The sequence below is a fragment of the Leptidea sinapis genome, chromosome 8, assembly GCF_905404315.1.
Source record: "Leptidea sinapis chromosome 8, ilLepSina1.1, whole genome shotgun sequence".
In the NCBI taxonomy this organism is placed as follows: Eukaryota; Metazoa; Arthropoda; class Insecta; order Lepidoptera; family Pieridae; genus Leptidea; species Leptidea sinapis.
The window spans coordinates 14,008,697-14,036,459 of NC_066272.1; the positions used below are offsets into that span (position 1 = coordinate 14,008,697).

Here is a 27,763-nt window from a genome sequence, read left to right on the forward strand (position 1 = left end):
TATCAATGACTGCACGTTTCATACAATCGAGTGAATCACTTTTTTCTTAGAGAGTTTCGCTAGGCTGCTATTGGCGCATTACCGCTAAAGACAGTGTGCCTTGAATATTTTTTTTAATAATGTTTATCTAAAAATTTGAAAAATATTTTGGCATCATTAAGTGAAAAAAATAACGTTGATTATTGAAAAAGATCTACTATTAATTAACCAATTTTTTCTTATCTATGTTATCTTAAATGAATACATAAAAGTTTAAATAATATAATTATCTAAAATAAATTAATTACATGCATCCTTCATAAGCACATACTTAGCAAGAATACGCAATAAAACTTTAATTAAAGTTCATTATTTTGTTTGTAATTGTATTTAAAAGAATATAAAATCGTTACCACTTATGCAGAATATTTAGGTCATCTTGTGCATTTCCTTTTTTCTTCTATGGTGTTTTAAAAAAAAACAGACATGTGTCGTCTGCATAAACTGTAAGATGCTAACCTGTTTGTTGTTTATTATTAATGTACACCAGAAATTATTAAGTGTCGCATACAAAAAAACTACACGTTTTATTTTAGTAATGAAAAGACCAGATTTTATTTAATTGACATTTTATTCCTTGACTAAACATATTGTATATTACAAGCATAAAGTATCTTGGATGAAGTATATACCTGGATGTGATAAGCAAATAATAAAAACTGTTAGGAATAAAAACAATATTGTGTGTTTCTTTTTTATTTGTTGGTCGCAAACATCACTTCAACCAATATCTAATACAAGCAACAGTTATCTTTAATGTATCTTAAGCTGTATTGTAATTTATCTTCGAGTGTTTGACAGTAATCTAAATGGTAAAGTGAAATATGGTGATATGCTATACACTGGGCTGCAAAAGCCGTACAGAACGGAAATCATAAAACATAGCCATACGTAAGTGTTATTTATATTTAAAATGTTCCTTGATTTGTAAATAAATTAATGCATTACTAAATGATAAAGTAATCCACAACATTAGAAATGAATTATTATAGTTCTCAGAACAATGGCTTAGTTTTTCGACCGTGTTCACTGCTTTTTAATTTATCCGGGTTACAGGATTGTTTGTTCCTTTCGGGTGTACAATAATGCACAGAGCAAATCCAGTTGTTGCTTCATCCTAGTAAAGCATCTAATATAAAAGAAAAATTAATCATATAAAGGAACGCTAAATGGTATTTATCACTAAAGGTCTTATTATGTCGGTCTTTTTTTATTATTCAATTATATTTTTTAATAGAGAATTTTAATATTCAATGTCCCTAGATTTTTTACGCTACTGTTTTATTCTCAATACTAAAAAACATAGACTGTTTTGACTCGATGATCAATGATGAAAAATCTAACAACTATCCTTTAGTTTACTTCTTACAAAGAAGGTATTTAGTAACATATTTAATTAAAAATTATCATATTAATTATCACATCAAAATTGTCCTTAAAACTATAAATAATATTATGACAATAAAATACATGTTGAAAAAGTTAAAAATAGATCGAGCACAAATTCTTTTTTTAATTTTGCTCATCTTTGGCTGTCACTATTTGTATCTGCCTGGGTTCGATGACATTAAAAAGGTTACATATAAAAAAAGAAACAAATTAGCAAAATCTTGTTCTAAAACAAATCTTTCTATCAAAATGAGTGTGACTGAGTGAGTGAGTTCAATCTTTTTGTCGAAATTTTGATACAACAAAGAAAATAAATTGAACGCAAGCCGAGTTTGGTTTTGAGGTGTCTCTGCCATAATGTATATCAGACCTTGCACCTTCAGATTTCCACTTGTTTCGGTCTTTTCAGGATTCTTTAGGTAGTGTCTGGTTAAGTTAAAGTTTTCTTCATCAGAAGTACCAAAATTTCTACAGCAACAGGATAATTATTTACAAGATGGCGTACACACATATACTCTATAATGTAAATAAACTTTGGCAAAATAGTCTAGGGTTTTCATATAAAATGCGTTAAAACTTTTCCCCCAACCTATTACTAACTATATAATTAAAATTGTTCGTTTTCTTATAATTCTTATTTGTGCCGAAATATTTGATTTATAATTTCCTAGACCATTTATACGTCTAGATCAGTGGTTCCCAACCTTTTGATTGTGATCCCAACATTGCTGGCCAGAGCGCCATCCGTACAAAAACCAACAAGTTTCTCCCAGCTAATGTTATGTTTCTGAAAATATTTCGATATCGTGTTCATGATGTCGATACCTTTTGAAATTGTTTTCAGTTCTCGTGAAAAAATTCTTCACAATGTGCAGCGTGCACGTATTGAACTTAAATTCTGACTCCTGCGGACTGGTGGTCCTGACCACTGGTTAGGAACCACTGGTCTAGATAGACCGTGGCAGCTGTGAAAATATCGAAAAAATGAGGTTAAACGTTTGCTTCTATTTTGAGTAATGCACGCACACTAACACAAAGTGACATAATAATCGCGAGAGTAAGACGTAGCTTGTCACGTACACCAAAGTTATAAAGCTGGCCTGTTTTAATCGATTGTCTAGCAGCAAGAAGCTCTATCTACACGTTTAAATTATCTAAGATACTTTTATTGTGAGTCAGAAACATGTTTTGATAAATAATTGGACATAATATAGAGAAAAATAGGGAAAAAAATTCACGTGAAACATAGAAGCTATGAAAATGATAATAAAATTTAACTTTATAATATTTGAGATATATAAAAAAAAATAATATAGAAACATAATATATAATTTTAATATTATTTATTTTGGAGAATTTACATTTATTGTGTATGCTGACACGCGTTTTAATCTGAAAAGTAGTTTATTCCAGTGTATCTCGAATTAATAGGTATACAAAAATTCAAAGTAATAGATAAGTATATTATTATATGTTTTCAAACAGGTAAGAATCACGGCACTAAAATGAAGAAAATTACAAAAAAAACTTATCGCAAATACACCGTGTCAAAGAAGAGCTCATCGCCAAAGAACATTTTGAGAAAGAGATAGGCAAGGTTGAGAAAGCTATCAATGAACCTTAAACTATCCCCATCGTAATTAAAAATATGTGGGTTTGGCATCTTGGACATAAACCAGCTCTATAGATATGTAATACTAAATAAGTTCTTAAATATGCATTTAAACGCTTGGTTGCCACAAGAACATTAAAAGATTATTATATACATTATTATGTTGCCAATCATCATTATTGTCATTTAATACAACGGAATGTACAAGAACATGTTCATGCACTTGGTCACAATATGCCGTGATGAATCCGGCATATTGTGACCAAGCGTGTTATCTTAGTATATAGTTATTATCGTCAATGCTCTTGAGCTCGATCGATATGGTCAAATACATTAAAATAGAGTTCAACTTAGGCTGGGCATTTAAAAGAAGGGCACGACCTGCTCTTTATACACCATATTGTCACAAGCGCATTTAGCTGTCTCACACAGCTGCAGAGCATCTTAGTAGCACTTATTAGCCTAACCTAACCTGATATAATATTAGATAATTTTATCATGATTGAATTTGTTTGAACACTACGCTGATGTAGCCGATATGTATCAACAAATAAGTGTGAACGCAATGTCCAAGAACAAGTTCATATACGTATGTTGACGATGATGCGGTCGACACGTTAGTTAAGCACTTCGGCATCACATCACACGTTTCAAGCACAAGAATTAGTAAAATCGGCACACACTTAACAGCTACGAGTCTCGTCCGGAAAAAACGCAAAGGATAATTTTTATCTAGTTTTGAAATCCACGCAAACGATGTTGCGGGCGTAAGTTTTTCAATATAAAAGTACACTTAAATTCTCAACGGAATGTCCAAGAACATTTTCATGCGCTCCCCTATATCGGTGATGGAGCGGTCGTCGTGCTAGCTGAGCACTTCAGCATCATCATCATCATCGAGGGGTTGGCTAGTCAGCGCAGCCCAGAGCGGTGAACGGGCTCCGAGTTGCGCCGAGCCACGCCGCTAGCTGTCCTGTGCGCAAGCCGCTGCAGTCATGGCAGCGGTGCCTACGGCACCCATCGCGCTGAACAGTATACTACCCACTTCACGATCTGGTGTTATATCAACCTAGAATACAGAGCACATGGTAACACTACTAATTTATAATAATTTGTTATGTTTTTAAAGTGATAACCCCCACTTCTAGGATTGATACACAAATAAAATTTGAAAACAAAATTTTATGAACGATGTGGGACTCAAACCCACGACAGCTTCCGTGCAAGTGCTCTTTCAACTGAGCTAACCGTTCGAGTGACGTTGTTCTTGTATGCTTCGGCTTCATCCACAGCATCTACTTTACAGTTGATAATCTGCTCAACCCCGATAATTGCATATTAGGAAATTGACTTGAATGTCGCTCTTGCAAATCGAAACAATTTGTTGTTTTTAAAGATAACCCTCACTTCTAGGATTAATACAAAAATAAAACTCGAACCCACGACCTCTCGCGTTCCGTACGAGTGCTCTTCCAACTGATTATAAATGTTGGCTGGAGTACATAAAAAGGTTTTTCAAGTGTTCCTGATAGAGCGTGATAGGGATTTAACGGTTGGAAAAGTAATTGGTTATAATTATAAGAGGTAATTAAATCAACAAAGGAGACGGGGATTTCTTGGCCAGTTTGTAATAATTTGAGATATGGTTTAAAAAACCTTTCATATTTTTCAATACGAATGAGATTTAACAATAATTGAACACAAAACCTCTGTCGTCCCGGAAACACTGCGCATGAAGCTCTTTCCATAGTTTGGTTGTACGTCCAAGAAAATTTCGTAAAAACCGCACCGTAGAGTAACGCAAGACATTCTTGCCTTGTGGCATGTCGGACGTAGGTGGAATTCAACAAAAGGAATCGGGATTAAAAGCCATTTGGAACACTCCATTACAAATGCGGTTTTAAAGTTTAAAAAAAAATTCTCTGATTATTGTTATTATAATGCGTTATAAGAAGTATAAACTCAGAAAATACTAACGTTCTGGACACATAAGGAACTACATAAAATGTAACGGCTACTCTATACGGTTGTGATAGCTTGGAAGTTGGCGATGGCTGATAAGTGTCAAAGGAAATGTATTTCTTCTCAAAAACAAATTATCTTATTTCTCATATCTCACTTCGATATCACAAATAAATTGCGTGAAGCGTATCCGTGATCCGCGACGAAAAAACGTGTTCTGAAGTGAAACTCTTACGGGAGATCTTTGAAATTTTAATTCATCGCGTTATCTCACTCGTTCGGGCAAAGCCGGTTCGAGTTGATTAAAAAAGCGCTATCATCATCATCATCAGCTGACGACCACTGCTGGACAAAGGCCTCCCCCAAAGATTTCCACGGTGAACAGTCCTTCGCTGCCCTCATTCAACGTATTACGGCGATCTTGACTAGATCGTCGGTCCATCTTGTGGGGGGCCTACCAACACTGCATCTTCCGGTACGTGGTCGCCATTCGAGGACTCTATTGCCCCAACGGCGATCGGTCCATCGAACTTTGTGCCCTGCCCACTGCTACTTCAGTATCTCAATCATTTACGCTATGTCGGTGGCTTTGTTTGTTCTGCGGATCTCCACAATTTTGATTCGATCTCGCCGGGAAATTCCTAGCATAGCCCTCTCCATTGCCCTCTGAGCGACCATGGGGTTTTATCATAAGGCCCATAGTTAGCGACCACGTCTGCTAACTGCGAAGCGCTATCATTCAGAACATAATCAACCAGAGTACTAAATATTAATAATTATATTATATTGTAAATATTATAATAAACTTTATAATAGAAAAAAAAATAGTTGGAAAATTTCTTGTCTTGATAATTTTTTCACTTCTGTCGTATCTATGTCATAAGAACGCAGCGTTTTTGTTATATTACGCAAAAACTACATTTTTTAACGTAAAATTAACGCAAGTTGAATTAAATAAGTAATTTAAGTTAATTAATACCTATTATAATATACTCAAATCATACTGATAATATCCATCATTTATAGCTTTGTGGGTGTTGCCGGCAATTTTGTAGTGGCATTATCTTTAAAAATAATTTTCCTAATGACACTAACAAGAACATTAGGCTAGGTTACTGACTTTAGCAATAACAAACATGTTAATGTACCGCTTAAGCAAAATGTATGTTGCATCATGTGTTAAATTTTTAGATGACGTCATAACTTTAACTGTTAACCGTAGCCGTCCATTCTTCGCCGGTAAAAGATATTTTTAATATTAAATAGCGACATTCCTCTACTCGATTCTGCAGGTATGTGTTTTTTTGATAAAACTAATTTTAAATGGCCATTTTTTAACTGGATACCATGGTATATCGTAAATAGTAAATATAAAACATCAATTTTGTATTAAATAAAAAACAAGTGACTCTAAATAATCAACAATAATGTACCTGTTTACACCTGGCAAATTACTATTGCTGGTGACTGACATAATTTCTTTTAAAATGACGTATAATTGATTAAAAACAGATGCAATTTATATCACAAAATTAATTATACTAAAATTAAGTACAGGTACTTACGGCCATTTTTTTATAGGAATCGCTAATATATTGCATTCTCCTTCATCGTTCATTTAAAATTATTTTGATTTAAAAAAACACATACAGAATAGAGCAGTGGCATCTTGTACATGTATTTTTTAACTTTAACTATGCCAAGGAATACGATGATGCAACACAGTCTGTAGTCTTTGTTAAAGTCAGCGTTACTGCTAACATTTACTTAACCCTTAACTATAACAGCTAATGTGATGCAACCCACCCAATCTTCCTTTGTGAAGCTTAGAAGTTAAACGTTAAAGTAAATTTAATAAGACTTTTGTGGTTGTACGAGCAATATTGACGGGTGAATTTTCGATTGAAAATATGAGTTCTATTTCTATATTAGAGTCAAAAATAAGGCGAAAGAAATCAATATTTCAATTCAAATAAATTACAATGTATTTGGGACATAAAAAGGGAGCTTTTCACCAAATTTCGTATTTTTTTTTGTAAAAGATAAAAATAAAAAATAAAAAACTTGGACTTATAAATTTTTTACATAAATTTTGTGGTTATGTGAAAATAAAAGTTGTAGATCTTTTTATTACTACATAGAACTTTGCTATTTGACTTTTTCAAGAGTACATACACAAAATACATTTGTTGCTAGAAACAGAAATTTTAATTACTTGTGAAAGCGTAGTTTGTTCAGGATCTGATCTTTCTTCAAGTACTGTATCCAGTTCTAGAGTGGGGGGAGGTCTGGGAGAGCGCACCAGACTGACCGCTCGCTGCCTGCTTCTCCCTGGAGACAACCTCACCACGGACAGCTCACCTCGATCCAATTCGCAGTTGCGTCGACGTGCTCGCTCTCTAGGAACATATGGGAGAAAAAACAGTTATTTTAAAAGAGTGTGTGTGTCTGTATGTCCTTCTGTAAACTCTGGAAAATGAAAAAAAAAAGAAGATTGGTAAGATGTCTATAAAACGCAATATATCGCTGGCGTTGCCCTCATTTGCGCTTCAACCATTGACGAGTTAGGGCGTTACTCTGTCAGTTTTTTTTCATTTCAGTCGGAAGACGTCCACTGCTGGATACAGGACTCTCCTAAAGATCGCCATGATCGGTCCTGCGCTGCCCTCATTCAACGTGTTCCGGCGATCTTGACCATATCGTCGGTCCATCTTGTGTCTTCTATCGAGTTATTATTTAAACCCCAGGAGACATATTTCGTCGCTGTCGTATCTTCGCTATTAGATAACACTTCCATTAAAGCCTCGCCTAGTATCGGAATACTGGGTCTCGAAATTTCGAGCGATTGCCAATCCCGCGATCAACTGGAGGACAAAGCCAAATTGGCTTCGAAGAAGCTGGGCGTTACAAATCGAACACGGCAATACTTTAAACCGGCCCACATTCTAGCGCTCTACAAAGCGTAGGTCCGGCCACAAATGGAATATCACTGTAATCTCTGGTCTGGCGCACCCCAGTATCAGTTCGATCCGTTTGACCGCGTGCAACGCAGACCAGCTCATATTGTCGGGGACCCAGTGCTCTGTGAACGACTGGATCGCTTGACGTTTCGTAGAGACGTCGCTTCATTGTGTGTCTTTTACCGCATTTATCACGGGGAGTATTCCAAAGAGCTATTTCAACTGGTTACTGCCGCCAAATTCCACCTTCACCCGACACGCCACAAATTAGAATATCATCCCCACCACCTGGACGTACACACACTGTGTCCTCCACAGTGTGGCTTTCGAGGAACTTGCTTCCACGTACTACAACGCTTCCTTGTGCGGTGTTTCCGGGACGATACGACATACCGTACCTTCAAAAAAAGCCTTCACCTTAAATAATTTTTGAAGACCTAATAAAATTTATTGTTTTTTTTTTTTCTATTTTTGTCTGAAAATATTAATGCGGTTCACAGAATACATCTGCTTACCAAATTTCAACAGTATAGTTTTTATAGATTTCGAAAAAAGCGGCTGTGACATACACGGACAGACAGACAGACATGACGAATCTATAAGGGTTCCGTTTTTTGCCAATTGGCAACGGAACCCTAAAAACAACGAAAATTTAATAATTATTCTTAACTTCTTCTTGTAAACTTTCATTATGCCAAATCTTTTTTTTAACAGGTACATCAAAATAATATATAGATTTTCAGCGCTTCATTTAATCATGTTTGTGAAACAAGAGCCGTATTTGAATACTGGCAAAGGTATTGAAACTATGTGGCGTATTTTGAATGAGGAATACGTAATAACTACACAGGTATCTTGTTTGCTATTCAATCAATAATTTTAGTATTCAATCCAGTATTGTTGTTAGGAACTGTTCTGTTTTATTCAACTCAAGTTTTACCTACGTGATTAGCAATGTAATATCTTTAACAGTCACGATATTTAAGAGTACTCGGTATATTATTATGACGGGTACAATAATATATTTTACTTATTTGAAGCCGATATTTCGGTCCAGTTGCGTGAATCCTGGTCACGGCGAAACTGCGGAGGCGGCGAGAAACTATTATATAAATAAAAAAAAATATAAATATAGTTTTAAGATTTGTTTTGTTTAAATAGAAATATACTCCAAATCGTTAGACGTTTTCAAAATACAAGAAATGCGTTTGTACCTATATAAAATAATCGCCCATTTATAAAATACATATCGTGAGTACCCGTCATAATAATAACTATGTTAAAGTTCCGCGATGAGAAAAGTTTAAAAACATAGAGTACTCGATACTTGATTTTCGGTATAATTAAGTAATAAAATTATCATATTGCAGGGTGGATGCATCACCGCACTGCAAGACTCTCGGTAGTTGAGCGCAAGCGCCGACAGGTCCGTATAGTCTACGTGTAACAAAAACTTTAAAAAAATATAGTTTACGCTGTTAATTAAGAGGAAATATTATCAAATTTTTCTATATAAACATTCTCGACAATTCTGTCCTCTTATAAAAATCCGACAACAATAAGCAGAATAATTTAAACAGATCGAAAATAACTCCCGATTTTGTATCCAAAGCTTAGTTACAATTGGTTATGTTTTTTTTATTTATGAAAATACGGGACGAGACGAGCAGGACGTTCAGCCGATGGTAATTGATACGCCCTGCCCATTACAATGCAGTGCCGCTCAGGATTCTTGAAAAGCCCAAAAATTCTGAGCGGCACTGCAATTGCGCTCGTCATCTTGAGACATAAGATGTTACGTCTCATTTGCCCAGTAATTCCACTAGCTACGGCGCCCTTCAGACCGAAACACAGTAAAGTTTACACATTACTGCTTCACGGCAGAAAATGGCGCCGTTGTGGTACCCATAATCTAGCCGGCATCCGGTGCAAAGGATGGAACCGAATGGAGGATGAAACCTTCAATTTTTATTTGCAGCTGCGGTCATCCTTATTGCACTGATGTTTAATGAAATATAGATTTATGATTTTTATATTAGACAAAGGCTTCAGCTAATGTTACCTTAATTGCAGAGTTAATAATTTACAAACCTGGCCAGCTTGGCTCTACGTCTTAAACAGCATATCACGGTGAGAGCCAATAATGGAAACCCAAAAATGCAGGACACAATAGGTATTACTATTGATTCCGGTGTAACTGAAACAAAGAAATAAATAAATATTAGATACTAGTTGACCCGACAGAAGTTGTTCTGTATATAATAAATAAAATAATGTTTTATATGAATTTGTCAATAATATATCATAACATCATCAATTACTTCGTAAAATATGGACCCTGCTGTCGTAATGAAATTATTTCACAGCAGAACTGTCAAACCGTGCGTCAATAAATTCTCTCATAAAAATTATGTATGGACACATCAAAGGAAAAACAAATTTTTTGTTTTTATTTAATTAAACAGCATTTTCCTATTTATTCACCTTTTAAACCTTCTCTGGACTTCCACAAATAATTCAAGACCAAAAATAGCCAAATCGGTCCAGCCGTTCTCGAGTTTTAGCGAGACTAACGAACAGCAATTCATTTTTATATATATCATTAGATTAGATATATAATGTGTAAGCAGGGTGTAAAACAATTACATCCTTAAGTGGGAGGTTGTAATTGGACCATATTTCTGAATACATGGGCGCTGAAAAAATCCAAAATAAAAAAAATGTGATGCGGATTATTTTTATTAAAGTGAAACTTTTATTACACCGCATCAAATTTTTTCGCCAAACTATTGCATGTCGCATTACAATCGGCCGCGGTACTTCACCGATTGTAGTAGGTGTGATGTTGTATCATTAATTTAACATACTGCTTTCGAGTCAGTTTGGTCGCGCGGTCTAAGGCGCTAGATTTAAGCTCAAGGTCCCGAGAGGGAGAGTAGATGCGAACCCCACACCTGGCAATTTTTTTATTACATTATATTTTTATTTAATGAATATGTAAAACATAATATTTATTTGTTTTATATTCTGCTGATATGTGTTTGTAATTTTGTGAAAAAAGTTACACTTGCCGCAATAGTTTCATAAAACTACACAATTGTTTTTTTTAGAATTAATAAACAAAGCAATCCATTTTATAATCAAAGCTATCCAATTATCTTTATTAATAGTCCCTAAAATTATAAAAAAAAAACAATTTTTCTCGCCGCTTTATCGTTTAACACAATGCATTGCTTACTATAAGAGAAGGAAAGAAAAATTACTGAAAAGAAAAAACTGCTGGAAGAAAAATTTACATTATAGGAAGTCAACAGTGTAAAAATTTATCCTCAGCGCTCATTCAGTCGAGAAGAACCAATCCGTGCTTAAAATATAGAGTTTATTAATGTTAAATCAATTATAATAATAACTAGAATTTTGTAATTAAACGAAAAATGAATTAATATTTAATAATAATTTTGCATGCCAGAAATGGCCGATAACATTGATACATTAAAACTATTTACACGCATTCTTACATGTTTTCTAGCAAAATAAAGGATTTATTTATTTTATTTATTTATTTATAAAAAAGTCTACAATTTTTTTTCTGAAAATACAGAACTTTCTTGCACTTATGCCAATAACTATAAATCAGTTATAGCTCTACGGAATCATTCCGAGTTCGGAGGTTGTCTCGTTAAACCCTGTATATTGGCCCTGATTGTAACAAAACTTTCATAAATTATCATCTTAATTAATTAAATTAATAAGTTGTGGAGTTTGATTATATAACATTACACAACATTAGACATTGGATTTTAATTTGTTGATAGCGACTAACAGTCCACCTCTAAAGTCAAATGTGATCCTAAAAGCGACCTGAGCGTTGTTTTCGGCATTTTAATAGGCTATGTACGTTTAACTGATCTTTTTTTCATTCCATCTATAAGAGGAAATGAAAAATATATTTAGTATGGATAAAAAACTCTAGCACACATTCAAACAAAATAAGTTTCTGAAAACAAATATTAGCTTAATCTTATTGCCAATTCCGTGGCCATCTGGAGGGCAAAGCCAAACAAGTCATAAATAGAGCACGGCAATACTTCAAGCCGGCCCACATTCTAGCGCTCTACAAAGCGCAGGTCCGGCCTCACATGGAGTATTGCTGTCATCTCTGGTCTGGCGCACCCCAGTATCAGCTCGATCCATTTGACCGCGTTCAACGCAGAGCTGCTCGAATTGTCGGGGACTCTGTGAACGGCTGGATCACTTGGCGTTGCGTAGAGACGTCGTTTCATTGTGTGTATTCTACCGCATTTATCACGGGGAGTGTTCCGAAGAGCTGTTCAACCTGATTCCTGCCGCCGAATTTCACCTTCGCATGACACGCCACAAGTTACGATATCATCCCCACCATCTGGATGTGTGGCGGTCCTCCACAGTGCGGTTTTCAAGGAGCTTTCTTCCTCGTACCACGAAGCTGTGGAATGAGCTTCCTTGTGCGGTGTTTCCGGGACGATACGACATGGGTACCTTCAAAAAAAGCGCGTACACCTTCCTTAAAGGCCGGCAACGCTCTTGTGATTCCTCTGGTGTTGCAGGAGAGTGTGGGCGGCGGTGATCACTTAACACCAGGTGACCCGTACGCTCGTTTGTCCTCCTATTCCATAAAAAAAAAATACTAAAGCAAAAAAAATTTTAACAAAAACACAACCGACTTCAAAAACACTATTCCAAAACACTAAAAAGTATTAAGTTAAGCAAGGCCCGTACCGTTTGGTTTTGGTTTCATTTGGTTTTAATGTATTATGTAAAAAATGGGAAGTCTCTAACAAGGGTGGCCTTCACTCTTTCTATGCGGTCTGATGTAACAGGCACAAAAGTTATTTTGTGTTTAGTTATATTGGGTTTTAAAAATTCAAACTGAATTAACTGACCACAGTGGTCCGAATCTAATTTACTAATTATGTTTTACTAGTAGCCCTCACATTTGTAAAAATATTATCAATACATGTGGCACTAGTAGAAGTTATTCTTGTGGGTTCCGTGAACATATTGGATAAGTTGTATGAGTTAAATATATTTAATACTTAAAGTACTATTTTCTAAAATATTTATATTAAAGTCTCCACAAACAAGCAGTTTTTTATTTAATTTTGTGGTTTTGAATAAAAATTCACTAATAACTTTCTTAAAAAGTTCAAAGTTAGCGCAGGGTGGTCTATAAACAGACACAACAATGAATTACTCGAATTGAGGCCAGCTCAATTATCCGCTCAATAGACAGGCAGACAATATCATTTTGATTCTTATACTTTAATTTTTTCTTCAGTAAAATGAATGACCCTCCATGAATTGCAGCGGTTCTCGTGTACAAGCTACCAACCTCGTAATACACAATCAATAGATCTCGACGAGAGTTACTTCAAGTCTTCATAAAGACCAGGCACCATAAAATCTTAATTCTTTATCTATCGAGGGGTACAATTAATCATTGGATGTGGATGATAGATATTATGTAGTTACATAACCAAACTGCCCTGATTGTGCTATCGTCACTTTTTGTATTGCATCATTCTACTGTTGCAAATCTAAAGAATTTATTCATGTGGAAAGTCTTTGAAACTCTTTGTTTGAATAGTCTTGTAAAGAAATAGTTAGAGTTAGAGTATTTGCTGTTTCCAGCAAATAAATAGACATAATGTGACTTTTATTGAACTTTATAACTCGTCTGTGATGTTTATAACTGTAATGATCGTTTCGTAATGTTTGGGATTTATTGTATTTCAATACTTGTCCAAGCTTACATAGAAATCCATCACATTAATGCAGTTTATACTTCATTATTTTATTACCAAGACGATAGTATAAAGAGGATAATGATGGATGGTTCTTGTCTGATTCTGCGCAGGCAACATTATTGTATAATATTTTATTGAGTAGGCTAGGTTGTTATTTTATTATTTTAAAAATGGGCTGGGAGTTTCTTGTCAGTTCTTCTCCCCATGTCAAAGGCTCTTTACCAACTGATTTAGTTGCATGACGTTAACCAATTGTCCCTCCCTATGGTAAATATTTTTTTTTTCTATTTTAATTAAAAACAGTAGTTTTTATTGCGACTAGGGTTGTGTATTGTAATCATACTTAATGGTAATATTTGGTATTAAAACTAAATAGTTATATGGTAAAAAAAACACAAACGTTTGAATATTTGATGGTTGATTATTATACACAAATGACCTACAAATATGCACGAGTTCTGCAGATTTCTAAACCAGTATTTTTCAATCTTATTTATTTCGCGATCACAGCTTTTACAAATTGAAATATTCTGGCGATTTCCTTGAAAGTCAGATGAAAATTTATAATTTAATTAAAAAACAAGAATATCGCAATTTCTTCATACCTGTGTGAACTGACATTCACTTCAATGGAGGACAAGAGAAATAGACTACAATTCGAAAATAATTAATAATTTACATCCAAGTGTCTAACAATATATATTTATATTTTTATCATTACTTATTTGTCGTGCGCACCAGTCATGATCATGGCGATGCCACAAACCATAACCATAAAATTTTCCCGTGCTACATTTTCACTCCAAAATTTTCCCCCAATAAAAGTGCCCAACGCGGCTAAAGACGTTTTCACTTTAAAAATTTCGTGTCTCCGTTGCGGTTCCAATGAAGAACTAGTTTATTTTCTTTACTACACTCACAAATAGAGCTAGAGGGTAATTAATCCACTTGGCTTAATCTATCTGGCTTTCAAATACGGGACGCGTACTTACCGGTGGGGTAAATGATGATTGGCGGGCGTTTATTGTTGTGCGTTGATTTGGCAACACCGAGAACATGGCCCCCGGCAGTCGGGTTTGTAGTTGTATTGTTGCTGAGGCGACGCAGCTCGTTTATTGAATTTGTGACTGCGGATGTAGACATGTTAATTTACCTGGAAGAATATAATTTACGTATGAATTTGGAAAATCCTTACTTATATTATTACATGCAAACATTTATATGATGAATATACATGTTTGTTTCCGAGTCATGGATGTTTATAAATATATTGTATTAAATACTAGGCGATACGACAGACGTTGTTCGTACATAATAAATAAAATACTGTTTTTTTATGAATTTGTCAACAATTTCATAACATCAAGAATTATTTCGTATAATATGCTCCCTGTTGTTATAATGAAATTGTTTCACAGCAGAACTGTCGAACCGTGCGTTGCTATTTTCTCTCATAGAAAATATTATGTCCATACAAAACAAATTTTGGAATTAAAAGTTATTATGGGTCCCAAATAGTAATAAAAGCTATCCTGTCTCTCAAATTTGACTAAACTGCACCCCCACCCCCAAAATAAAAAGATTTATATATAATATTAATATATCGTTGTCTTGTACCCATAGTACAGGCATTGCATAGTTTGGGGTAAGATAATTTTTGTAAAAGTATGTCCATATTATTGAAGTAAGCGGCTATTTGAAATTTAGCTGTGTTAATTGAAATATGAGCCAATTTTAGATCTTTAAACGCATTGATAGACTGCGACAGCTGTTGAAACGTGGAAATAATCTCAGTTTTGTCAAACTCATCCTCTATTTTGAGCAATGCACGCACACTAACACAAAGTGACATACAAATTGCGAGTGTAAGACGTAGCTTGTCACGCACACTCAAGTAATAAACCTGGCCTTTTTTTATCGGTTATCTAGCAGCAAGAGGCTCTATATATACGTATAAATTATCTAAGGTCCACCTAGCCCACCTTATCCTGTTGTATGGACAGCTAATTCTGATTTAATTTAATTTATGTGGCAAAAAGCCCAACTTTTTACTAAGGATAGTTAACTGAAATTCATTTTCTATGATATAATTTATTGATTTATTTATTTACAATTAGGTAGTTCCTAAGATCCAATTTAAATTGTACACAGCATTCATCAAATACAGCAAAAACACAGCAAAGACACAACAGAAATTCCACCTTCACACGACACGCCACAAGTTAGGATATCATCCTCACCATCTGGATGTGTGGCGGTCCTCCACAGTGCGGTTTACAAGGAGCTTTCTTCCACGTACTACAAAGCTGTGGAATGAACTTCTTTGTGCGGTGTTTCCGGGACGATTTGACATGGGTACCTTCAAAAAAAGCGCGTACACCTTCCTTAAAGGCCGGCAACGCTCCTGGTGTTGCAAGAGATTGTGGGCGGCGGTGATCACTTAACAACAGGTGACCCGTACGCTCGTTTGTCCTCCTATTCCATAAAAATATATATATTGTAATGACATTTAACTTTTATTCTTAAACAAATGTGTATTTGTAGGGAAAATATGAAAAGCACACATTATTTAATTCTCTACATAGGGTTTTATGCGATACATTATTATTTAAGGAATCGATCGAAAATAGGCATGGAATACGCACAGATCGTTCATTCCCACATTAAAGTTTATTAAGGCCGTTCCCAATATAGTATCTACGGATAGAGATAAATTACTACCTTCTACCACAGTAGACATATGTACCATATGTACTTTTACTATCAGTTATTAGCTGTCAATAATCTGAAGCTGTCCCAATATACCCGATAAGTCATTCTTATCGTCATTATTATAAGACAGCGTGTACTGATAAGGTGAGTTACCGTCGATAAATTTTGAGACAGAAAAGTCAACGATAGTAACGATTATTATCTCAAGTAGGCCACAACCGGAGATAGACTGAATATTGGGAACGGCCGTAAGCTCAATAGGTCACTATCTATATCAACATTCACAATGTTATGTAACGGCCGTTCCCAATATTCAGTCTATCTCTTACTTGAGATAAAAATCGTAATATTCGTTGACTTTACTGTAACAATAAACTTATCGACGGTAACTCCCCTTATCCGTACACGCTGTCTGTCAATGAGACGACGTATAGCTTACCAGCGATAGAAGTTTGTATGAATTGCAAATTTACGCGTCCCAATATAAGGCGATAAGAATGACTTATCGGGTATATTGGGACAGCTTCAGATTATTGGCAGGTAATTGTCAATATATAGACTGACAGTAGAAGGTAGTAATTTGTCTCTATCTGTAGATAGTATATTGGGAACGGCCGTAAGATGCACATATCATATACCCATCTTTGCGTATCAAGATAATGTAAGTTAATATTATTTACGTAAGTTCTCAGAGTATTCGGGAATTTTACGTCAAACATGGGTGTTTTTGGCTTTGTACCCCGGTACAAAGAACTTTTACAAACAGCCGCTGAATTGACTCTAGTTATTAGCTGTGAAGGTGTGTTTCCTTAGCCAAAACAGAGACAGTTAATACAAAAAATAATTTAAAAGTAAAATTGCTCGGAATTCTTCGTATACGATTTTATTCGATTATGTTGCCCGTGAATACTAATCTATCGAATCGTTCAATATCAGATATTACAAATCACGTTTTGATCGTTTATAAATATTACATTCATATTACCTTTTCCTTCTCTTAGCCCTTTGATACTTTCGTTTTAAATTGAAACAGGGAAGCTGCATTATCTGTTCCACAGAAGGGGCTCACTGAACCCATTCTACGTTACTATACCTACTGACCTACTTGTATTATGGATACGTAAGTATATATTAAGTATATTGCCAGTGATGACTTACTGTACGCAGACGTGAATACTGACTATGGGCCTTATAAGAAAGCTCATGGTCGCTCAGAGGGCAATGGAGAGGGCTCGGAGTTTCCCTGCGAGATCGGATCAGAAATGAGGAGATCCGTAGGAGAACCAAAGCCGACATAGTCCAAGTGATTGCGAAACTGAAGTGGCAGTGGGCAGGGCACATAGTACGACGGACAGATGGGCGTTGGGGCAGTAAAGTCCTCGAATGGCGATCACGTACCGGAAGACGCAGTGTTGGTAGGCAACCCACAAGATGGACTGACGATCTGGTCAAGATCGCCGGAATACTTTGGATGAGGGCAGCGCAGGACCGCTCGTCTTGGAAATCTTTGGAAGAGGCCTTTGCCAGCAGTGGACGTCTTCCGGCTGATGATGATGAAGTATCCATATCTACTCTATCATTAAAGTGATACATAATACAAGGTTACCAATAGGTAACTGTATACGTAAGGTATACTGAATTCAGTAGTTTGGATATTTTTGAGAGTGTATATTTACTATATTATACCACAGATTGGGGATGGAGTGACCGACCTCAGGCTATTAAATAATAAATTATATTGTAGTATTAACTATCACTTAAAGACCGCAGAAAGATTGCAGATATTATTTTCCTGGCAAAGCTAATAAAGGGACACATTGATGCGCCTAAACTACTCGAACGCTTAAAGTTCGTTGTGCCCCGTGACTGTAGCACGGACGAGTAATAAAAGAAGGACACCGCGCCGTGATATTAGCAAGAGAAGCACCGTTATGCTAGTGTGTGTGTGGTTACGGGGGATACTAGTTACACAATTTTTTTCTCCCTTAAATAATCATATATGGCCACAAATACTTATATAGTATTGTTTTTATACATTCTCACAACGCACGACGGCATTTTTAAAATATTTTATTGAGACGCAAACTGTTCTGTCACAGACGATGACAATTCTCATAATAGCCGCCTATCGGCCTGTAGTTGTGTGCGTGGGGCTATGAATTTACACGTTAATCGGCTTGTTTTGGTGCTACACTGTTATGTAAGATGACATGGAGTCGTTATTTTTTTACTGTAGCCGCTTACACAATCGCAAGACTTTCTATTTGCCTAAACTCCAACCAGAACCAAGCTTGGGGATCATAGTCCGCTGTATAGAATGCACTTTTTTGCAAATTATTACAGAGATGCTATAGATATCTTCAGTGACAATATAGCCAGAGTAAAAAATAAATTAAGTACGTAGATAAGTTGGCAAGTATTTGCTAACCTTTTTTTTAATTCTTGTTAGTGGCTGTTAGTATAAGTACTGTTTTTATCAAGCTTGTTTGTTAAGCGTGTTTATTGCGCTGTAGTTATTGTATCACTTATTCATGCATGCCACGTCCACATCCACGCTGTCTCAATTGACAAACAGTATTTTTGTATACTAACTACCTTGCAATGCATACAAGTGTAGTCAGGTTGTGGACTAAATAATAAAAAATATAAAAAAACAACATAGTAACGATATTTTTATGAAAAAAAAAAGAAGCCCGCTGAGTTTGTTGCGCCCATTCGTCGCAGGTCTGAGACATAATTTTTCCGAATGGGTAATAACTACCAGTTATTGACTTTCTATAAGTGATTTAATATCCTATTTTAATAAAAGTATATGACATTAAAAACAATAAGCAACCTTCTTCACTATGTCTCCTTAAGATTGCCAGTGTCGGTATAAACGTACACAAGGGATATTTTATTAATTTAATTAATTTTTAGGTACCATATTAAACGTATTACCAGTGAAATAAGACAGCATTCGGCACTCCAGGAAACAAGCATTCCAAAACGCCAATTCTGTACAGGATACTGGCTGTAATCCCAGACCGGGGAGGGAGGTGCACTTCGTTTAGTGTCCCGAATTTCCCGGATATTCAGAACTAAACCTTTCCCGAAGACGACAGCATGTATTTCTACAAGTGAGGTTTAGTTTTATATTGATTATCTTTAGTTTATCTTAAGATTAGTTTTAACGCGTAACATGCATCACGGCCGTACCATCCTTTTCTCGAAGCAGTTCAGGCACAGAATAGGTATCTCTTTAAATTGTTCTGTGAGTTCAGGCCATTTTCGATCCTCTATTACTTCGTTGTTGGTAAAACAAATTTCATTCAATTTGAACCAGTACTTTAAGAATTATAACTAGTCTAAGTTTCTTGATTTTGTCACTGACTGACTGACCGATAATCAAAATTCTAAGGCACTTATAGCAGACTTAAAAGCTTTAAATTTAGAATAGAATTAGCATTTAGTGCGAATTTAAAACATAAAATATTTTTAATATTGATATGGTCACATTAATGCGTAAAAAATGAAAATTATGGCTAATAGATAAATGCTTTAATAGTTTAAAAGAATTATTTAGCCAAAAATAATATTAAATGTAATTTTTTGAGAGGTAAATACAAACTAATGTTTATTTTATATTATATTATTGAATTAGAGTCATGTAATGTGTATTAATGACGTATAAATATAAAAATTACAATATTGACAATCAAATATTTGTATGCCGATATATTGGCGAATTGTGCTGTACACCAATTAATTGTTAACAACTATGTTACCACGATTCATACAAATAAATCATTTCATTTCATTTCACAATAAGACTTTGTTAGGTAAGCTAATCACCTAATAACTTAATACAGAAGGTGTCCTTCTCAAGTTCGACTAAATAAATTGACTGACTTGGCATGACATGACATGGATCTCACAATTTTTACGGTAGAATAACTAAGTTGTAAGACTTGGTTTTTTTATAAGTTATGCATTTAATTTCTCATTAAGCTGTATAAAATTTATTATAGAATTCTACTTTTATATACATAGTATTCTAGTTTTTAACTTATTGGCTTTTGGTCAAGCGCGAGTTGGCTATAAAAGTGATTTATTTTGACGAAACTTCATTTTAATGCATATCGACTCAGTTTTATGTGATAATCATTTCATTGTATCGGAGAAAACATCTGAGCAGTAGAAGTTAGTCAAATTCAATCAAATGTTTTCTCATCATCATCAACCGGAAGACGTCCACTGCTGCAAGGGCCACTGCCCCAAAGATCTCCATGATGATCGGTCTTGCGCTGCACTCATCCAACGTATTCCGGCTATCTTGACCAGATCGTTGGTCTATCTTGTGGAGGGCTACCAACACTGTCTTCGGTAAGTGGTCGCCATTCCAGGACTTTTCTGCCCCACCGGCCATCTGTCCGTCAAACTATGTACCCTGCCTACTGCCACTTCAGTTAGCAATCATTTGGGCTGTGTCAGTGACTTTGGTTCTCCTACGGATCTCTTCATTTCTGATTCGATCTCGCAGGGAAACTCCGAGCATAGCTCTCTCCATTGCTCTCTGTGCGACCATGAGCTCTCACATCAGGCCCATAGTTAGCGACAACGTCTGACTACTGTAAGTCATCACTGGCAATACACACTGGCTGAATACTATTTCTTCGGACACTGTGATATTTGGGACGAGAAGATTTTACGGAGCTTCCCGAACGGTGCTATATGCAACTATGCTGTTTTCTCATACTAAAAGCCAAATAGTCCTGAATCACAATCGATACTTAATATATATATATACAGGGTGTCCCAAAGTTATGGGACATGAAGGGAAAGTACGTTAAATATCGAAGATAGGCTATTTTACTGAAAGTAGACTTTATGTTATTTTTAAAAGTTAGTACTTCTGCATTCAAAGATTTTCAAAAAATTACTTGCCTCGTCTGGGAATCGAACCGACTTAAATGTAAAAAAAAACACCCCTACTTTTATGATGCCAATCGGAAGAATGGCCAAAAACTAATAACTTTTCTTAAGTAAAATAGTATTTTAAAAGAAAGGAACAACGTTAAATTAATGTTTTCCTACTTGGATTGGTACGAATGGACCGATTAGATGCCTAAAATAGCTTATCTTCGATATTTAAGGTACTTTGCCTTCATGTCCCATAACTTTGGGACACCTGTATATGTACCTATATATATATATATATAAACAAAATGTGATGCGCAGAACGAATTAAAAGAAACAATCCATTTTGTATAATCAAAGGATGGTGACATCGTTTTATTCGGATTTTATTTCCACATTTGTAAATTTGTGCTGTATTCAAAACCTTTCTATTTACGTCGCTACAAACGATGTGTTAGCTCTTTAAAGATATCGGCTTTCATATTTTAATTTGGAATATATATATTTCCAAATTAAAATATGAAATATTTTTGCAATAAGACAATCGAGGGCACGCTAATTTTGATGTTATTGACTACCAGCAAGGAGTGATTTAGTAATAATTGCAATAATGAATCAAAAATAGACTTTTTTATATTTGAATCTCAAATTTTGTATATTTTACAATTGTCGAATTGGTGGCGGTAAATTATTCTAGCAATGATGCCTTTAATCAGATCTGTCTCGCAGATATTACCAGTACCCCGCTAATATCTGCTAGGCAGATCTGACTATACAAGTAAAGAGGTGTTTTATTATGTATGATACCGAAAAGTAACGTTGCTAAATGCAGACACTTCCGACCTTCCATATTAGGTATATAGGCGTCTTTTAAGTATGGAGTAATGTGTTTCCTGGGTGGAATATTCCAACAGAATCGGGCGCACGGATTTTGCATTCGTTGGAGGATTTTTTTGTTTTGTACAGTAACCTTGGACCATACACCACGTCTGCGTAATTGAGCTTTGATAGTACAAGTGCTTCAACTAATGTCATTCGAAGTTCTGTACTTAGATATTTTTGAATTTTATAAATAACTTTAATTTACACTGGTGCTAAGCAATCTTGGGAAGACAAAACAATTGAGTGCCACGCTGTAAAACTCCAAGACTGATCGCTGTCTGAGTTAAATTAGCTACTGCTCTATAACTTACACTGTGATAAAGTTTAACTCGACTGCGCGAGTAAACGTTTGTTTATCAGTGGAACTCTAGGGAACAACGGCGTGGGCTGATTTTCTTGATTTTTGCTTGAACGTCTCGTCATTCGAATCTTTCTAATACTTGATGTTAGTTTCAACGTGCTATCATCGAGAGAAAGAGAGAGATACTCTAGAGAAGGCTTACCTGAGTGCGTGGACAAATTGCGTTGAGACAAATTCTGACGATTCTACAAAGGAATCCTTCAAATATATAAGTTGACCCGACAAACGTAGTTCTGTTCATAAAAAAACTTTTGCAGGTGGAATTTCGTATAACTTGCTGACTGACCTGAGACTGCCCCGTCTTAGCTGACCTCTGCTCGGCGAAAGGAATATTCCTACCAAATTTCAAGTGTCTAATCAAAAGAAAATTTTTTTTTTTTGATTTTATCTTGGATATTATTTACTTATTGTTATGAAGTTAAGTGTATGACTGAACTTAAGCCATTGTTAATAAATGTTTTGAGTTCAATGGACGTTTTGATTTGATTTGATTTGAAAGCCGATATCTTTAAAGAGCATCGTTTGTAGCGACGTAAATTGAAAGGTTTTGAATAGAGAACAAATTTGCAAATGTGGAAATAAAATTCGCGTAAAAGGATATCACCATCTCTTCATTATACAAAATGGGTTGTTTCTTTTATTCGTCCTTTACGTCACATTTTGGTGTGAAGTTTATTTTTGTTACTGTTGAGCCAAATAACATTGTTAGTATATCAAGTTATAAAAAAAAATACGGTCGGGTCGGCAACGCTCTGGTGAATCCTCTGAAGAGAATGTGGGCGGCGGTGATGAATTAACACCTGGTGATCTGGTGTGTTCTTTCTGCCATAAAAAAGATGTCCTACTGTATTGTTTAATTTTTGGTAGAATCATGTTTCTATAGAACGGTCTGTGTACAAATATAATCGAACAAAAGATAAAGACTGTATATTGAAGGCACATTAACAATCAAGTTATTTCTATCTACCCTCGAGTTACACACCCATTTAATTTATAGAATTTTGATATTATACAAATTACTTCGACAACTCACACTGAACTGGAATTATTTTATCAAATTATTTGACAAAAAAATTGCATTAAAGGACTATCATAATAATTTATGGATTTATTCAGATAGTAATAAAGCTACCAATACATATCTATATCCTTATAAAGTAAAATCTCTTTATCTCGCCTCGATAAGTCGAAAAGCTCTAAGCTTGGAAAATTGCCTAGTTTTCTTTCCTTCAAGACCCAAATTATTACCATTACTAGAAATTACAATCTCCATAGTGAGGATTCGAGCCAGTTCGTTAGATATTTTACCTTTACCTTATAAAAATAGATAGGACCCATGTATCTTAAATATACCAATGCTTGATTTTGACAACCTTTACAAGTTTACCAGTGGGAGGCACTTTTGCAAAGAATGCCGGCTAGATTATGGGTACCACAACGGCGCCTATTTCTGCCGTGAAGTAGTAATGTGTAAGCATTATTCCGTTTCGGTCTGAAGGTCATCTTATGTCTCAGGGTGACGAGCGCGGCAAAAATTCCGCATCACGCATCAAACTATTGAAGAATCATGTAAATTGGATCGTAAAAAAATACCAATCGAATTGAAAGCCTCCTATTCTTTGAAGTAGGTTAAAAACAGAAATATACATTAACCACAAGAGTTATATTGATAACAGCGGCCACATAGATTCAAAGGCACTGTTAATAAGAAATGAATAATGTGGAGTAACGAAAGATGGAACAGTATAACCAAAAACTGGTACCCATTAGATGCCAAAAGAAAATGAGAAAGAACCTAGTACGAGATGGAGAGACGAGCTAATGAATTACAAAAAATAATAAGTTATAAACCCTTTGCCCAGCAGTGGGATAATATATAAACTATAAGTCAATTAGTTAAATAATTTATACGTCTAGAAGATTTTAAAATCTGTGAAATTGTCGAAAAAGAAATTAATATTTTCAGCACTACACGCACACTAAATCCAAGTAACTGTCGTATCGTAAGTGTAAAACGTAGTTGTCATACACACTAAAGTAATAAACCTATGTCCTTTAATAAAGTCTTCCGTGTACAATTTTATACCTCCTGAAATCCCGTCCCACCTCCATGAAAAGCCTCCTCTCTCTAGATTTCACTCCATTTGTCAATATTTTATATAAGACATAATATCTGTGTTTGTCCATTATAATTTTTTTGTTTATTGACCCGCCAACAGGTTAACATACAATAAAAATCAGTGTAATCATTCTATATAATAAAAAAAAATTAAAGTATGCAAGCCAATTGCAGGTGTGTACATCTTGCTATAAGACGGTATCAATTCTAATACAATATTATATATCCATTTTTATTTTGTACAAAAAAAGGTAGATAATCTTCTATATATTTAATGAAAATGGTCGTTGTTTGAGGCTTTTTCACGCCTAAACCACTGGTCGTATCGACATGAGACTACCACCAGTCGATGCGAAATTTATCCTAGATGGTTTATGGCTACTTATTTTTTTATTGTATTTGTAATAAGATGAACAAAATTTAATTTATTTCCTTTTAAACTTCGCCCAGCTAAGCGGGTGGGAACGGCTAGTATAAGTATAAATACAAGATAAGTCAAAGTCAAAGTCAAAAAATCTTTATTCACTGTAAAACTTTATAAGTTATTTAGTGCAAATCAGGATGAAGTACAAAAGTTACAATAGCATTCAAATGAGTATAACAATATTCATTAATAAAATTTAGAACATTAATGTCAACTATCTTTATCATTCAAATAATCTTTCACATTATAATTGGCCTTAGATGTTAATTTATATTTTACGATACATTTAAATTTTTGATAGTGCTAATAAAGACAAACTTATCAATAATTATAGAGATGTGCGGTTAGTTTGTTTTTTAGTTTAAAACTTGAGTCGAAAAAGATATTCATTTCTTTAACAGACGCACAGAATCGATTGTACTCGGAACATATTCTATGTAATGGAGAGAATTTCAGGGCATTCGTTCTACTGCGAGGTGCATGAAGAATTTTTGAAATGGGATTCCGTGGATACCTGTTTTGTTGAAGTTTATTTCACTCAGAAGTTCGCTGCATATCTCCAGACATGAGCTGCTTGAAGAATGGAATATCGAGTATTCAAATTCAAATTAAAATATTTTTAGTCAAAATAGGATTCAAAATCACTTATTGAACTACAACTACCACCCATTCAAAATAGACTGCCTCAGACCTGAGACGAATGAGCGCAAGAAACTCAGAGGGCTTTTTTTTAATAAAAATATGGATTACAATGTAATATCGTACAATAAACATTTATAATTAAAGAGCCTGAGGGTGTTCGCTTCATTCCGTTGACGTTTTTTAAGAATTCTTTTAAATTTCGTAAGCAAAAGAAATGATTTATTTGTATGATTCGTGGTAACATAGTTATTACATATATACAAAAATCCACTCTGAGCAGGAAGTAGCTTCTGCTTTTGAGAAATTTTTTTCTGACATTCCAGTTTCCATCTCAAGGACCCTTGTCTCCTCCACCAGTGTTGCCGAGTCACTTCTTTTGGAAAATGTTAAGGAATGTAAACAAAATTTCAAATTAAGTGTTGTTAGCCCAGCAGAAATAATTAAAACTCAGATCCTTAGAAATGAAAAAGTGCTGATATATGGGGCATATCTGTAAAAATAATAAGTTCTGTTATTGACGTCATAGCACCATATCTAGCACTAGTTTTTAATAGCTGTATTGAACATGGCGTGTTTACTGACCTTCTGAAGTATAGTAAAATTACACCAATATTTAAATCGGGACTCACTTCTGACCCGAATAACTATCGCCCTGTTTCGGTGTTGCCGACCCTTAGTAAAATTTTTGAAAAAATTATTTTAAGCCAAATGCTTACTCACTTTAACACTTATAAGTTACTTCATATAAAACAATTTGGCTTTACTAGGGGACGCTCGACTCGGATGCAGGTGTTGAACTCATCAGGAATATTTTTGAGGCCTGGGAGGAATCACAGAATGCACTTGGTATGTTCTGTGATTTATCTAAGGCTTTTGATTGTGTTCAACATTCAACGCTGGTCAGGAAGCTATGCCACTATGGTATAAGAGGATCTGCACTCGATCTTCTGATCTCATATTTAAATAATAGGATTCAGAGGGTCGAGGTGAATGGCAGGAGATCTCCTGGGACTCCTCTCGGTATGGTTAAATAACTTATTGTTAAATAATCATAAAACCAAATATATTAAATTCACCGCGCCAAATGTCAAAAATGTAGATGCGAATATTTTATTAAATGGAGAGGTGGTAAAACCAGTGGAATCTGCTATATTTCTTGGCATTACTCTTGATTCCAAATTGCAGTGGGGCCCCCATATTGAAGGATTGGCGAATAGGCTTAGTTCTGCAGCATATGCTGTTAAGAAAATCAGACGGTTAACTGACATAGATACGGCGAGATTAGTATACTTTAGTTTTTTTCATAGTATTATGTCCTATGGTATATTGTTATGGGGCAGTGCGGCCGATATTAATACTATCTTTGTGCTGCAGCAGAGGGCTATTCGCGCGATTTATAACCTAGGTCCTAAAGAATCATTAAGAGAAAAATTTAAAGAAATAAACATTTTGACTGTTGCTTCTCAATACATTTTTGATAATGTTTTGTATGTTCATAAGCACATTGAGGAATTTTCTAGAAACTGTGACATTCATAATGTTAACACGAGGAACAAACATAAACTTGTTATGCCTACTACTCGGTTGGGTCGAGTTAGTAAGTCTTTTGTTGGGCGATGTATATGCTTCTACAATATGATCCCAGAAAATGTACAAAACAAATGTGTTACGAAATTTAAAAGAATTGTTAAATAACGTTTGTGTGGGAAAGGTTATTATAGCATAAACGATTTTCTTAATGACACCACGGACTGGGATTAAAGCGAACACCCTCAGGCTCTTTAATTATTAATGTTTATTGTACGATATTACATTGTAATCCATATTTTATATAAAAAAAAATCCCGCTGAGTTTCTTGCGCCCATTCTTCTCAGGTCTGAGGCAGTCTCTTTTGAACGGGTGGTAGATTTTGACGTTCAATAAGTGATTATAAATCCTATTTTGAATAAAAATATTTGAATTTGAATTTGAATTA

General features: G+C 35.0%; 1 protein-coding gene across 1 annotated transcript in view; it reads right to left on the reverse strand.

Moving 5' to 3' along the window:
* Positions 1 to 591: 591 nt before the first annotated feature.
* Positions 592 to 27,763, reverse strand: part of LOC126965752 (uncharacterized) — a 52,182-nt gene continuing 25,010 nt past the window's right edge. The window contains exons 2-5 of the mRNA XM_050809510.1: positions 14,741 to 14,901; positions 10,054 to 10,159; positions 7,218 to 7,401; positions 592 to 4,109 (exon numbers count right to left, since the gene is read on the reverse strand). Of these exons, the coding sequence (XP_050665467.1) occupies positions 4,005 to 4,109; positions 7,218 to 7,401; positions 10,054 to 10,159; positions 14,741 to 14,891 (546 nt within the window). The 5' untranslated portion in view covers positions 14,892 to 14,901 and the 3' untranslated portion in view covers positions 592 to 4,004. The remainder of the gene's footprint in view (positions 4,110 to 7,217; positions 7,402 to 10,053; positions 10,160 to 14,740; positions 14,902 to 27,763) is intronic.